Source organism: Gamsiella multidivaricata (genome assembly GCF_025024155.1).
Source record: "Gamsiella multidivaricata strain RSA 2152 chromosome Unknown BC939scaffold_75, whole genome shotgun sequence".
In the NCBI taxonomy this organism is placed as follows: domain Eukaryota; kingdom Fungi; phylum Mortierellomycota; class Mortierellomycetes; order Mortierellales; family Mortierellaceae; genus Gamsiella; species Gamsiella multidivaricata.
The window spans coordinates 143450-156729 of record NW_026251783.1 but is presented as its reverse complement, the minus strand read 5'-3'; the positions used below and the strand labels follow the sequence as shown (position 1 = coordinate 156729).

General features: G+C 48.6%; 3 protein-coding genes across 3 annotated transcripts; 1 reads left to right on the top strand and 2 right to left on the bottom strand.

The window, feature by feature from the left end:
• Positions 1-5561: 5561 nt before the first annotated feature.
• Positions 5562-6951, top strand: BC939DRAFT_463222 (major facilitator superfamily domain-containing protein; the record flags this gene model as incomplete). Its single annotated transcript, XM_051557203.1, has 1 exon — positions 5562-6951. A coding segment is annotated over one exon (1389 nt), but the record flags the coding sequence as incomplete, so codon positions are not given.
• A 1747-nt stretch (positions 6952-8698) lies between these two features.
• BC939DRAFT_294675 (uncharacterized protein) lies at positions 8699-9481 on the bottom strand. Its single transcript, XM_051551326.1, has one exon. It carries the CDS (start codon positions 9269-9271, stop codon positions 8795-8797), a length of 477 nt encoding a protein of 158 aa, XP_051408428.1. The 5' UTR covers positions 9272-9481; the 3' UTR covers positions 8699-8794.
• A 210-nt stretch (positions 9482-9691) lies between these two features.
• On the bottom strand, positions 9692-11284 carry BC939DRAFT_401488 (beta-trefoil DNA-binding domain-containing protein; the record flags this gene model as incomplete). Its single annotated transcript, XM_051552611.1, has 2 exons — positions 9692-10137; positions 10255-11284. The coding sequence occupies 2 exons, from the start codon at positions 11282-11284 to the stop codon at positions 9692-9694; spliced, it is 1476 nt and encodes a 491-aa protein (XP_051408427.1).
• Positions 11285-13280: the final 1996 nt, after the last annotated feature.

Sequence of the window (13280 nt, the reverse complement as noted above, 5' to 3'; positions counted from 1 at the left end):
AGTTTTTGCCCAGAGCATTATTTTTAGATTCATATCAAACGACAACCAACAATGAGAGCCCATCCTTATCAATTTTCCCATCTCTTCTTCTCGGCGACAATTTCATTTGCTACACGTACAATAGAGGGTACGTACAAGGAACGAGCCCTCCACGTGGTCACAGCTAGTAAGTTGAATGCAGCCTGTGGCACGCCTGCACGCCTGGGGGGACCTGGCGTCAATAAAAAATGAATTGGTATATATGAGATGCTGGCGCAAATCGTGTACATGAAGAGTTGTGAATGAACTTGCACTGTGTCCCTATCCGCACATATTACACGTCCTTGTCCACTGATAGATTGCCGAGATGTAGGAAAAAAAGAGAGACTTAGGCGTAAGCCTTTCCTCGATGTTCGTAGCCCAGTGGAAAGGCCAAGGGAGGATCATATTCGCTTTTTGCTCCATGCCTGGATCTCAGCCAGTCCTTAAAAATAATGATAAAAAACGTGAATCATCAGGGAAAATGCGACATACGGAAGTGGCCGCTGAATCGGTAGATGACCAAACTTGCCCCATGCAGGTATCTCAGATGCGTGCCCATAATCTCTGCGGCACTCGAACACCCTGGCCCGTTTTTGGATAGTCTTTATGTACTCAAGAGAGCAAGAGATATTTAAAGCGTAAGCTCTAGCCGGTATTCATCACCCTGCTGGATATACGCACACACAAACTCCTTTGAAAATCATAACGACGTCCTAGACGTCCCATTGTGGCCTTCAGGTTTATGCCGCGAGGATCCTTGAAGCATTTCTTTAGATCTATCAGAACCGAACGAAGTCCGCGTTCCCAAACGGTTGAACGAGGGGAAAGGATTTTGAGCCAGAAAAAAAAAAAAAAAAGCGGGATAGTCTCATTTGTCCTCGGTCTTGGTATCCTGCACAAAACATGATCTTTATTAAAACTTTGTAACGATGGGTATGAAGATTGGACTGAAAAGAAGGCAGCCTGCTTTGATGCTAAGATCGGAAAACCATATAGAGCTAATATGTATCCTAAGCTTGCTTCAGTGATGCAAGGATGATCCCAATTTTCGTGCAGCTTCTTCCTCGTCCGCCGGCGTAACTGTGTGTGTGCAGCCTTCGAAACTGTTGGCATGACACCAGCCATTTCAGGAGTGACCGCTACGAGAATGAAGATCAACAGCCTTTCAAGATAAGCACGTCGACAACAGTCAGTTATAACCTCTATGTCGGATGTCCCCCCGGTATATGTGCAATGTCGAACGATAAAAATCATCCCACTCTATGTCTAGAAATTTTGTCCGAGGGCTCTTTCTGAGGAAAGAGCCCAGGATCCATTGAAAGGACACCATACTCGTCTTCTAGACATGTTGCAGTATTCACCTTGGTGTCCCGCAGGTTGCTGACAAAAAAAAAAAAAAAAAAAAAAAAAATCAGCAAACAGCAAATTCTCCGGTACTGCTGTGGTCTAATTGGTGTTCAGAAACAGAGGGTGTAAATAGCCATGCGAGTGCGGGCTAGCGGATTAAAAAAAAAAGAGGTACAAAACAAAAGAGTACCATAAACAAGATGCGCTTAATCCATCCCGAGAAGCCAACTCAAAGGAGCTGACCGCTTAAAGGGATCTATGACCTGTAGTCTATGATCAGCATGTAGGTTTGAGAAGCGCAGGTGCCACAGCAAAGCGAATTCAATCCCATTATCGCTCTCGTCAACGGTCCTATCAGAAACGCCAGAGTTGCTTCTAGACCTTTACTTAACCACATGGTCATGCATCCTTGTACATGCCCAAGGTACGATCTTGATTATCTCGAGGGGTACGAAAAAAACCTAGAGAAGCAAGGGTCAAGAAGGTACGAGACGAGCTGAATGGTTTTATTTATGCGTGAATCTCTTTGGATATGCTAGTGTTACAGGCGTGTTCGGGCAATTTATCTTCTTTTCAATTTCTTCCAGCCCCAGAACACAGAGGTATTAAACGATTGCTCTCTAGTGCTCTGCATTCGTAGATTATGGTTCGACCCTCGCCAGATGATGTGTGTGCATTCTTCCACAAAGGACTCGTCTGATCTTGAACCTAAAAGCCATAACCAAGACCTTAATTCAAGTACCAGGCTGGGCGTACCATTGACAAGAGTCAATCAAGTGTGTTCAAGGGAAAGTTCATTTCATCGAGGGTCGGTCGCCTACATTTGTGTTCCCGGACACTGTAATGAGGAATTTTCTCCATAACTCGGTCTCATTTAGAACCGGCTCCGATTTCCCAATAAGCGTCTCTTCGCCGGTCAACCATATAGATCGCCGGTATCCAACAATCAGTCACTCGAAAGAAAATATGCTCCTGTAGATCAAGAAGCAGCAATGGCAGTAGGCTATGCCCTCTATGCAGCCTGCTGCATGGTCTACAACAAAGTCATGCATTGTCGGGAAAGATTCCTGCAGCAAACATGACCTGCTGCCAACCCGCACTCATAATTTCTTGTTTGTTTTCTTGCCCGTGTAACAATCCACCGATTAAACCTTGATCAAGACATCTCTTGTTGAGCACTATTTGACCTTCTCCCGCCAGCCAATAGGCCTGGAGAAGAGATTCACTTTTGATTTGTATCCACGGAAAGCATTCGGGTATCGAATACATTTGTTCATGTGCGAATTCTAATGGGTTTCTTTTTCCCTTCATTGTGCGTACACTTTGACATCTGAAACGAGGCCGTTTTACGCCCTGTCCTCGCAACAAATGAAGAACCGAGGCGTTGCGATGGTAACTTCATTGCTGAGCGCCGCAGTGAACTACATTCAATCGCTTCCAACAGGGGACGCACCAAAGGGCGCAAGGATATTACCGCTATTGCGCCGCCCTCGGGATCCTAAGTTTTGGTTGCGTGTGATAATCATTTCATAGGAGAGCGTCATGTACCATTGCATTAGTATTTTTATATTCATTTGTTTACATGCGGACTACTGGAAAAGATCATGCACGTCGATAGGTTGATAACCCTCAAACTCTCCTCTCTTGTGCAACATACACACCCCTATCCCATGCCTTGATAACATATCAGCATTTTATCATGCGCAGAAGACAACAATAGCTCTCCCCCAGTGCCAACTGGCAAGCACCTAACTGTTCATCCTACTCCTAAGCTTAGCCTACGTATACTTTTCTAGGCACAAGAATAAAAACAACAACTAAGAATCGAAGAGGCGCAAGATAACAGATTGACCTATAGCATTAGAGTCTGTCCATGGTTCAAGGGTACAGAACATAAAACGGGATCAGCACTCCTGTGCTAATGCCTCCACAGGATGAGCCTATGGTTCATAGATCCATTTGATAAAGCGCCGAATTGTATCGATTCGCTTTATCTCGCCTCATTGTTTATGCTGGACTCTTTTGTGCAGCCCTATTCCTTCTCCGGTCATGGCTTACGCATCCAGCGTAATCGAAGCTGGCAGCATCCTCTGGTGTTTCTGTTTGCGCTCATGAACCAACAGACGAACAGCAACAAACAAAGCAGCCGGCCGCCTCCATTGGTTTCATGGTTGAGCAGAAGGAGACTCCTCCAAACAGAAAAAAAAAATCGCCCCATTGACCAGCAGGACGGGAAATACTGCAAAAGGGACCTTCTATTGTTGTTTTTTTGTGTTACTTTTCTGTATTTGCTAAACACCTTGTGCATGTGTTGTGGGTTACGGAAAACCACACCATACACTTCCTCGCAGTAGGTTGCAGCCATTTCAAAAAAAAAAAAAAAAAAAAAAAAAAAAAAATGGTACAGCTCTTCCATAGCCATGGGACATGTGTGCGCATGCACCCGGGGATAATAAAATGCGATAGATTGTAGATTTTTGGATGCTCCGTGAACATATTGGCGGGGGACGAAATGGCAAAAATAAAATGTATATCAGACTATGTGGGGAAAGAACAATCCAGTCATAGACTGCCTCTTAAAAGGGCGGTATAGGAACTTAATGCTTCTTTTTCTAATCCCAGATCCAGCGTCCATGGGTAGAAATCGGTCATAGAAAAAAGAGGCACATACACTATTCTAATAGGAATGAAGTTAGGAATGAGAAGATGAGCCAGATCACTTGGCTGGTCCTTCCATGCCCATCGTTCTCTCCCTAATTGGGGCCGATAAAAACCATAAACGAACTATGTTTACAAAAGTACCAGATAACTTAATCCGCAAACAGATGATATTCAATCAGAAGAGCAAACAAAGTATGCTCTATTTGTTTATTTGTTTATTCGGTTCGTTCTCTTCCTCTCAGAGGGCGAACTGCAACCCAACGGAGAACCATGGCAACTATATCCAATCTTTATTCAATAGTCAATGATCGTACCAGGAATGAATTGAAGGGGCGGAGGGAATTATTGGTCCTCGCCGCCTCCTTTCTATGCGCGCGGTCCCCTTCTGTCCTTTCCTGTGATATCTCGTACTTGAGCGAACATTAGTTTGGTCACCATGTTAATCGTCTTCGTAGTTTGTGACCGGGAGCGATGTGTGGGGCAAAGAGAGGACGAGATGGTGAGGTGATGGAGTGTAGATAAAGCACGAATGGTGAGCAGGGTCTTAATTATGTGTATACGAAACAACTCTTTTCGTTGTACAGGGAGAGTCAACACCAGAGCCCAAGACCAAATAAAGCGGGCGGGCGCGCCAGGTGGATGGACGCGAATGGACAAGTTAGGTTCACTTACTATCTTGCTACTGCCATCGATGTTGATGTAGATGTAAATATTGGGCAGCTTGGCTGGATGATGCTGCGAGTTGAAACTAGCGAGTCAAGTCGAAATTCAGTAGAGTGCGATCTAAAGGTGACTCGAGGATTGGAACCGATGCTGATTTAGTGTCCTAGGGTGTTTTGTTGGTCTTCAAAAAGAGAGACAGAGAAGCTGGCATGGACATGCAGCCATGCAGCCATGCGGACGAAAAGAAGGAAGTTAGGGCTAAATGGGCTGGCTGAATTCTTATTTTAGTGTTTTAAAGTATGAAATAGGGTTGCCGTGGAGGACCAGCCCATCTGATTTTGATCGTACCTTTCCTCCTTCGCTCCATTCGTCCAACTCTCTTCTGTTTACTCGCCACCTGCGATTAACTTAACGGCACACTGGAGGGCTCTCGCACTGCATTCTTTCCCACTTGTACACGTCTGCGGCATACAGTGACAACTGTTAGAGATCCCTTCCACCGAATGAATTGTATTCCGTATTCATTCTTCGCCGATTCGTGTCCGTTACGCAGCTCAAGGATGATCTACCGTATAAAAACGCCGCCTCACATCCACATTTCCCTTTTTTTTTTTCTCTTCACCCTCAGGTCTCTCAATCATCTTCCCTCTACATTCTCGCCTTCCTCCTCTCTTCCCCCCTTCTCCGCCTCTCATTCAACCGCCGCTATGATCAAGCTCAATGATCCCATGGCCCAGGTCATCATCCTGGTGAGTGCCTTATTCTATTCACATAAAGCGGCCTATCTCTACCATTGATGGTCTTCCGCAGCGATCCGCATTCCTCGCTGACCATCTATTCATGTCTTCCTGCTATGCACTATTCTCTAGGGTTTCATCTGCTTCTGCTGCCCTGGAATGTTCAACGCCCTCCAGGGTACCGGTCAGTATGGTCTTTCCTCCAAGGACTCCGATGTCGGTAACCGCGCCGGTACCGCTCTGTCCCTCGTGTTCGCCTTCTCCTCCCTCTTCGCTGGTGCTCTCTTCAACATCCTCGGTCATCGTGTTCTCCTCATTCTCGGAGGCTTGACCTATGTCCTCTATGTTGGATCTTACCTTGCCTACAACTACATCCAATCCATCGTCTTTGTCGTCATTTCCTCCTGCTTGCTCGGTATTGGTGCCGGTTGGTTGTGGTGCGCCCAGGGTGCCGTCATGATGGGTTACCCACCAGAGAACGAGAAGGGCAAGTACTTCTCCATCTTCTGGGGTATCTTCAACACTGGTGCTGTCCTCGGTAACCTTATCCCCCTCGGTCTCCAGTGGAATGACGAGAAGGCCGGTGGTGCCAGCACTGCCTCATACACCGCTTACATGATCGTCATGACCATCGGTGCCCTCATCTCTGTCTTCTTGCTGCCCATCTCCAAGGTTGTCCGCAGGGATGGTTCCCACGTCGTCAAGATCAAGTACTCGAGCCCCATCTCCGAGCTCAAGTCTGTCTTTGCCCTTTTCAAGGACTGGCGCATGTTGGCTCTCATCCCCATGTTCTTCACCTCCAACTGGTTCTACACCTACCAATTCACTGCTGTCAACGGCTCTAACTTCACGACCCGCTCCCGCAACATGAACTCGATGTCGTACTGGGCTGCCCAGATTGTCGCCTCGATCCTTTACGGAAAGTTCCTGGATCGCGCTCAGTGGACCCGTACCACTCGTGCCCGCTATGGTCTCATTCTCTTGACCATTGTCTTGCTCGGTACCTGGATCGGAGGCATCATCTTCCAGACCACCTTCGGACCCCGCAACCCCATCCAGGAGGATGGCGTGTGGGTCAAGAACCCCGCTGACTTCCACATGATTGATCTTGTTCACAACACTGGCGAGTACATTGGACCATACTTCCTGTACTTCTTCTATGGTGTTACTGATGCCATGTACCAGGGTTACTCCTACTGGTTGATGGGTGCCCTCACCAACGACACCAACCAGGCTGCTCGCTTCGCCGGTTTCTACAAGTTCATCCAGAACTTGGGAGGTGTCTTGGCTCCCGTTGTCCAGACCTCGGTCATCGGTAACGCCCCCTCGAAGGGCTACAACGCTGAGCACCCCAAGACCGCTGGTATGGGCGAGCTCATCATCTGCGTTGTCCTCATCTTTGTCGGTGTCCTCGGCGCCTTCCCCGTCGCCTTCAAGGCCGTCCAGGACCACACCGTTGAGGAGGGTGATGAGGTCGTTGGTGAGAAGCAGGAGGGTGCCTTCGAGGATGTCAAGGCATAAACGCCTTATTGTCTCTTCTACCTCTTACTAGTACACCTTATACAATCTTAATGCCCTCTTTTTTTTACCGCCCCGCATGGATGGTTGGTTCACCGTTCTAGAATTGTGCCACTTCATAGCCCTGAGTAATAAACAATCCTGTAATTTGTACCACAGAAACTGTCTAATCGTCAAGATGGATCGTGAACAATGATTAACGGCGCTCACCAATAAGGACTTGCAAAACCCTGGGACTAGGGACAATTCTAGCTGGTAGCTTTAACAGTTTCATAGATGAACTTCGGAATGAAGGGCGCATGGTATTGAATGGCAGCTGCAGCGTTACCTTAACGCGGCGTGATAAAATACATGTGCTCTGTGCATGCACGCAACCCGCTAATTATCTTGATGCTCTCTATTGCGATCGATAACGATCTGAATGAGCGAACTCTTAATACAGTCATTTGTCTGTTCTCTTCGTCTCCCGGATAAATCATTTTGCTAAGCAGGAAAGTAGTGTAACCCCCCCCCTGTTATACCCTGCTGTCTCTTCATTTGCCCTTCCGATTCCTCAGACGCCAAGCTGAAAAATAGCACAGGGCCGCGACGAAGCGGTTTCCAAATCACGGGCGCTAAACTGACTTTATGACAAGTGATGGTGGGAAATGACAGTATGAATAGTCTCATGGCATCATTGGCATGGTATGTACGTACATACGTGGATTTGAAAATAAATAAGGAATGCGATCGGGGCTGTGCTGTGTGGCTAGGCGCCATGGCGGTGCGGCAAAACTAGTCCAAATGTCGACACTCTCGAGTGGGGAGTGTCTGGTAGACCTGAAGAATGTTTGATGCCAAGACGGTGGAAAGTCTTCCTAGAAGCGAATACGAACGAGGAAGGAAGGTTCCGTTGTTCATGGCGTGTCCTCTTGTTTGGTCCCACCAAAGTCGATCAAAAAGTGCGGGAAGGGGCGACAGCGTGATGTCATTTGCTCGTTTTGGCAAGAGGGTTCCATAAAAGGAGGAGCAAGGACATGCAAGCTGCCCATCTCATCCCATCGTTCTTCATTCGTTTTATTCCTCTCCAACCTATTTTTTTTTTCCATTTGCTTCTTCAGCACTTACAAGTCAATCGACACAGAGCAAGTCAAGGATTTATCTTTCTAATTATCACATCATGGGCTGCTTTAGTTCAAAAGGACTCGACAACGGCTCCACGGTCTACCGACCCCGTCCAGGACATCAACCCCAGACCCCCTACGTGCTGCCCGAGCAGATGCTCCCACCCTCGACGCTTCCTCGAGGCTGGTGAGTACCTCTTTCTGGCCTTGCTTTCAACAAACAATCAACCATCAGTTCAAAAGCTCTCCTCAGCAGTTGTACGCTAACACATTGTTTATTTCATCACGACATCATGACAGGATCTCACAATTCGACCCGAACAAACAGCGTCTCTTCTATGTCTACCCTCAAACGGGACAAACGACCTGGGCCCATCCGAACGGTCCTGCGGCCGATGCTCAGGAGATGGCCCGATTTTATCAAATCCAGGAACTACAGCGTCAACGGTTCGGTCAACAAGGACAGCAATATGGCAATGGAGTATATAAGCCCTACACGGACTCATACAATCGTATGGGAGGCATGGGATCAGGTGCTGGTCTTGCCATGGGAGCACTTGCAGGCAAGTTTTTCTTTTTTGGTCGATTTGTTGACTGGAGCGAGGACCCTTCCGGTGCGCTCCTCCTCGATCTCCCTGTCTGCTTGTCTTTTTTTTTTTTTTTTTTTTCGTTTCTTTTGGATATATTGAGCTGAGCTGAAATGAACTGTACCGAGCTGAGCCGAGAAATGACGCTGACCATTTATCATTTTCTCCTTTCGCAAAAACAACAGGGGGTGCAGCTGGATTGCTTGCAGGAAGTATGCTCGCGGACGGATTTCATCACGGCGGATTTTATGACGGGGGTTACGGTGGGGGTTATGGCGGGGGTTACGGTGGGGGTTACGGTGGGGGTTACGGTGGGGGTTACGGTGGTGGAGATATTATCCCGGCGCAATATGGCGGTGGGGATGTTGTCCCGGCCATGAACGACGGAGGTGGATTCAACGACGTTAGCGCCTTTGGAGGCGGCGGAGACTTTGGAGGTGGGGACTTTGGAGGCGGCGGAGACTTTGGAGGCGGTGGAGACTTTGGAGGTGGATTCTAAGGATGCTCTGATGCCGACACCGATACTGTAGGAAATGACTATAATAATATAATGTAATTTTGTTGTACCATAACGATTTTCAATGACTCGATTACCTTCAGGATGGAGATATTGTAGACAATCGTTGCAATTCATTTATATCAAAGAACACTCTGGTGCATGTACACACAAAGATCGGTGGACTTTATGTTACCGCAATGGGTGTAGCTCGTAACTCGTGTTCCAAAAAAAAATATGATTGAAAGAGAGCGCGATATATATATTTTTGAAGCGCCTAGGCCAGCAGCTGTCGTAAAGTGAGCAAGCATTATGAGCATGCGAAATATACTAGAGAGAGAAAAGAAAAGGGAGCAAATAAAAGAAAGAAAGAGCGGTCTGTAATAATACAAAGGAAATCATGGTGGCAGAATGGTACAAAATAAAGAACAAGTACAGCAGATGGTAAGCTAGCAAAGGAGCAGAGCAGCAATGGTATCAGAAATAATATCAATAAAGAAAAAAAAAGAAGCTTGGTGACAGATGCAGCAAAGGAACCGGCTCTCGATGCCTCCGCATTTATGCCATGCTGACGCTCCATCGCTCGCCGTTGTCAGGACGGGTGAATACAACGGTCGCTCGAGAGTTATAGGTGATACCGTCCGAATGGCGAACAAACAGCAGCGGCAACGACAATGTCTTCTCGTCCAGGGCCACACCCATCTGTTTGCCCTGCGGCAAATCCACCAAGAGCGTCGTCTGATCCATACTGACCTCAGGCCCACTCGAGACATTCCTCCGGATGATGTGCGTCGAAAGCGGGCCACGCGATCCCAACCAGACTCCCATGGGCGTCTCGCTTGTCTGGTCGCCAATCTGGGAGTAAAAGTCGGAGACGACCAGCTCCAGCGTGTGCGAGGTCGCGTTGTAGACCGGGTTCTTCACCAGTGTCGGGAAAGGCGTAATCGGGTGATGGGTCTCACTATCCGCAGGCAGAGATTCAAAGTACGTGTACTCAAACTTGGCTAGAAAGTGTCGGAGAAAAAAAATATAAAGGCAAGTTCATGTGTAAGTCATCCATCGCATACACAAAGTCAAAGAGGCAAAGGCTTTCCCATGTGGACTAACAAAGATATACGTACAGATGCCAACAATGGTCCAGCACAGGAAGTCATCGCTGCCGGGTTTCATAATGTCGGTGTTGCCGCCGGCCATGGTCGAGGGCTGGTACTTCAAGATTGTCTTGGTTGAGGTCGAGTGATCCATATAACGTCCGACCTGGTGGTCATTGCCGACGGCACTCAGGTACACAGGCTCACCATCCTTGTTGCGCTCCGTCGACATGAGGGCGACTTTCTGCATCTGACAGATTGGTCCGGTCGCGTTTTCCTGGATGCGTCCATTCTCAACCTTGCAAACAATCAGACGGTCCGACTGCAGACCAGTAGCGGTCTCGGTCAAGATGATCTCCGCGCCATAGGTGATAGGCGAGGACGACTGCATGGCGGACTGGCGGTGATGGGACTTTGGAGAACCCACCCGGGCAGGGTTGCTTGGACCATTGGAAACGATCGTCACCGAGAACGAGGACCAGGTCGAGCTCTTGGCGCAGAACTCGCCATCCTGGACGGACATGTACTTTGTGCGAACTGTCTGCGAGTTGATGCGGTTGAAGAGCGAGACCAGCGATCCGGCAAGGATGCATGACGAAACATTGCGAGCCTTAGCGGTCTTCTTCGACGGCTTGGAGATGATGGCAATGGGCGCACTGTCAAACACAGCATAGGGCTCTGGTAAATCCGCAGTGTTGACAACACCCTCTTCGGTCTCAGAGGGGATCGAATCGTTCGAGATGAATCCGTTGGGCAGGCAGGCACGACCATAGACTTGAAGCTTGAGCTGGAATGACTTTGCTTTGGCAGAGCCCGTAACATAGAGATAGCGGAATGTGCCTGTATGGTCATCCTCCAGGGTCGAACGCTGGCCCAAAGAGTTGTTATTCTCGCTTTCGCAAACGACCGACATCGTGACCTGGGGCTTGCTGCTCAACGCAGACTTGGAATCGCCATGCGGTGCCTGGATGTTGACGATCGGAGGTGGGCACAAGAAGCGCTTTTCGGATCCATAGGACTTTTGTGCAACGGATGCGTGAAGACAACAGATGGTCGTCATCTGGTAACGCGTCGAAGGGTCCTTCGTGTCAAAGACCTGACGAGGAAAAACGCTGCCGGGGTTGACGTCGCTCTCGAACGCGATCTGGGACTGGTTCGAGTGCGCAGAAACGTGGTCCTGGATGGATCGGCGGATCTTTGCATTGCGCTCTTCCTCAAAATTGGCGCTGCTGAGGTTTGACCACTTGCGCTTGGTAATATCGATGGTGCTAAAGGTCGGCGAAGTCGACTTTGTCTTTATAATACGCGTCTGTTGCTGCTGTTGCTTCTGCCTCAGGCGCTTGTCCTCGGGTGCATCATCGAGCAGGTTGCTGATAGACATACGCGCCTTATTAGTAGCACCGGTGGAGGAGAATGTGTGAGCTGCTGGTGGACTGTCGTTTAGAGAGACCTGGTCCGCGCCAAGGTCCGTGAAAGAAGGTGATGAAAATGGAGAAGTTGGGGCAGAGGAAGCGCTATGAGGGTAGCCGTTTGATGCCGGAGAAGGGGAGCGAGAGGAAGAGGATGTAGAGAGAGCGGGGTGGACTTCGATCGCATTCAGCAGTGACTCCATGCCGGTGCCAATATATTCGGGGCAAGCTGGTTTGTCAGTAGGCCGGGTGTGGTTGGGCATTGAAATGTGAGGAGCCGCAGCGGATTTGAGCGATGATGATGAGAAAGAAGGATGGACAGGGACGGAGAGCTTTTGGAAATGATTATCGTAGGATTGATAGGCGGGTTGCTGGTGTTGTTGAGGATAGTGCTGCGATTGAGGACTCCCGTGGAGAAGGTGCACCTGTAGGTTTCGATGTGAAGAGTCCGTAGCGGCGCCGGAGTGATGCGTTGAGGGGGAAGGATTATGAGAGAGAGGAGAAGAAGGACGGGTGTCGTCGATGGGGTAGAGCGCGGCAAGGGATGGAAGGGGAAGAATAGTAAGACGAGCATCCGGATGGTGTCGGCTGGCAGTGTCCGAGTCGATGGACTCTGCATAGGCCTGCGCGGCGGAAGGGAAGGGTGGCCTCATGTTCGAATATTATGCAACGGAGCTGTGGAGAACAAAGAGAACACCAGATGGTTAGTACGGGTGGGTTATCATCGGCGCTCACGAACTGCTCCTGGAAGTCGTCAAAGTGAGGTAACCCTCGGTCGAGCTGAAGCAGAGAGTGTGAGGCGATAATAAAAAATAAAGACGAAACAGAAAAGGAGGTTTTGTCTCCAAAGTCTTCAAATGGCAGAGTGTGGTGGTGATGGCAGTGGTTGTGGTGGTGTGTATCCGCAGGTGCGGTGTATTGTCATGTCAGGGAGTAGACAAAGATAGAGAGCAAGCTACCATGCAAGTCGAGTGTGGTGTGGATATTCAAGGACTAGGGAGGCATAGCCGTTGAGGGGAAGGAGGGGAAGACAATTGTATGAGAATGCCGGTGATGATGGTGAGGTGCAATGCAGTGCAGTGCAGACGGGAAAGAGCTGTGGATGTGGGTGTGGATATATCTGTAGTGGCTGTTCTTCATTACCAGGGTATAGAGTGTGCAATGCAGTCGGAGGTGTAAGGTGGTAGTATGTTGGTTGAAAGCAAGAAGAGGGAGGTGTGGAAAAGAATGGGTGTGTGGACAAAGAAGAGTGCGGGTGTTGTTCAAAGAAAGAAGAAAAGAAAGAAGAAAGAGAAGTGAAAAAGGACAATTGCTCGGACACTTCCACATCTCTTGTGTGTGTCTAAATGATAGGGACAAGTTTTTACTTTATCTGGTCTTTGTCTCCCAGGGGTTGTTGCTTCGTTCAAAGGGTGACCACTACCACCATGTGCGTAGGAAGGGACAAAGATGGACTACATCTCCTATTGAGTCCCCGATTCAATACAAACTATGGAGAGATAACGGACCGCAACGCACGCACTCTCCGACGACCAAACATCCAAGTATGTTCATGTACTTTCTCCACCTGGAAATCACACGAATACATACACATACACACAATACATACGCACATTCAATCCTCACCCCAAAGCGATTACGTCCGAT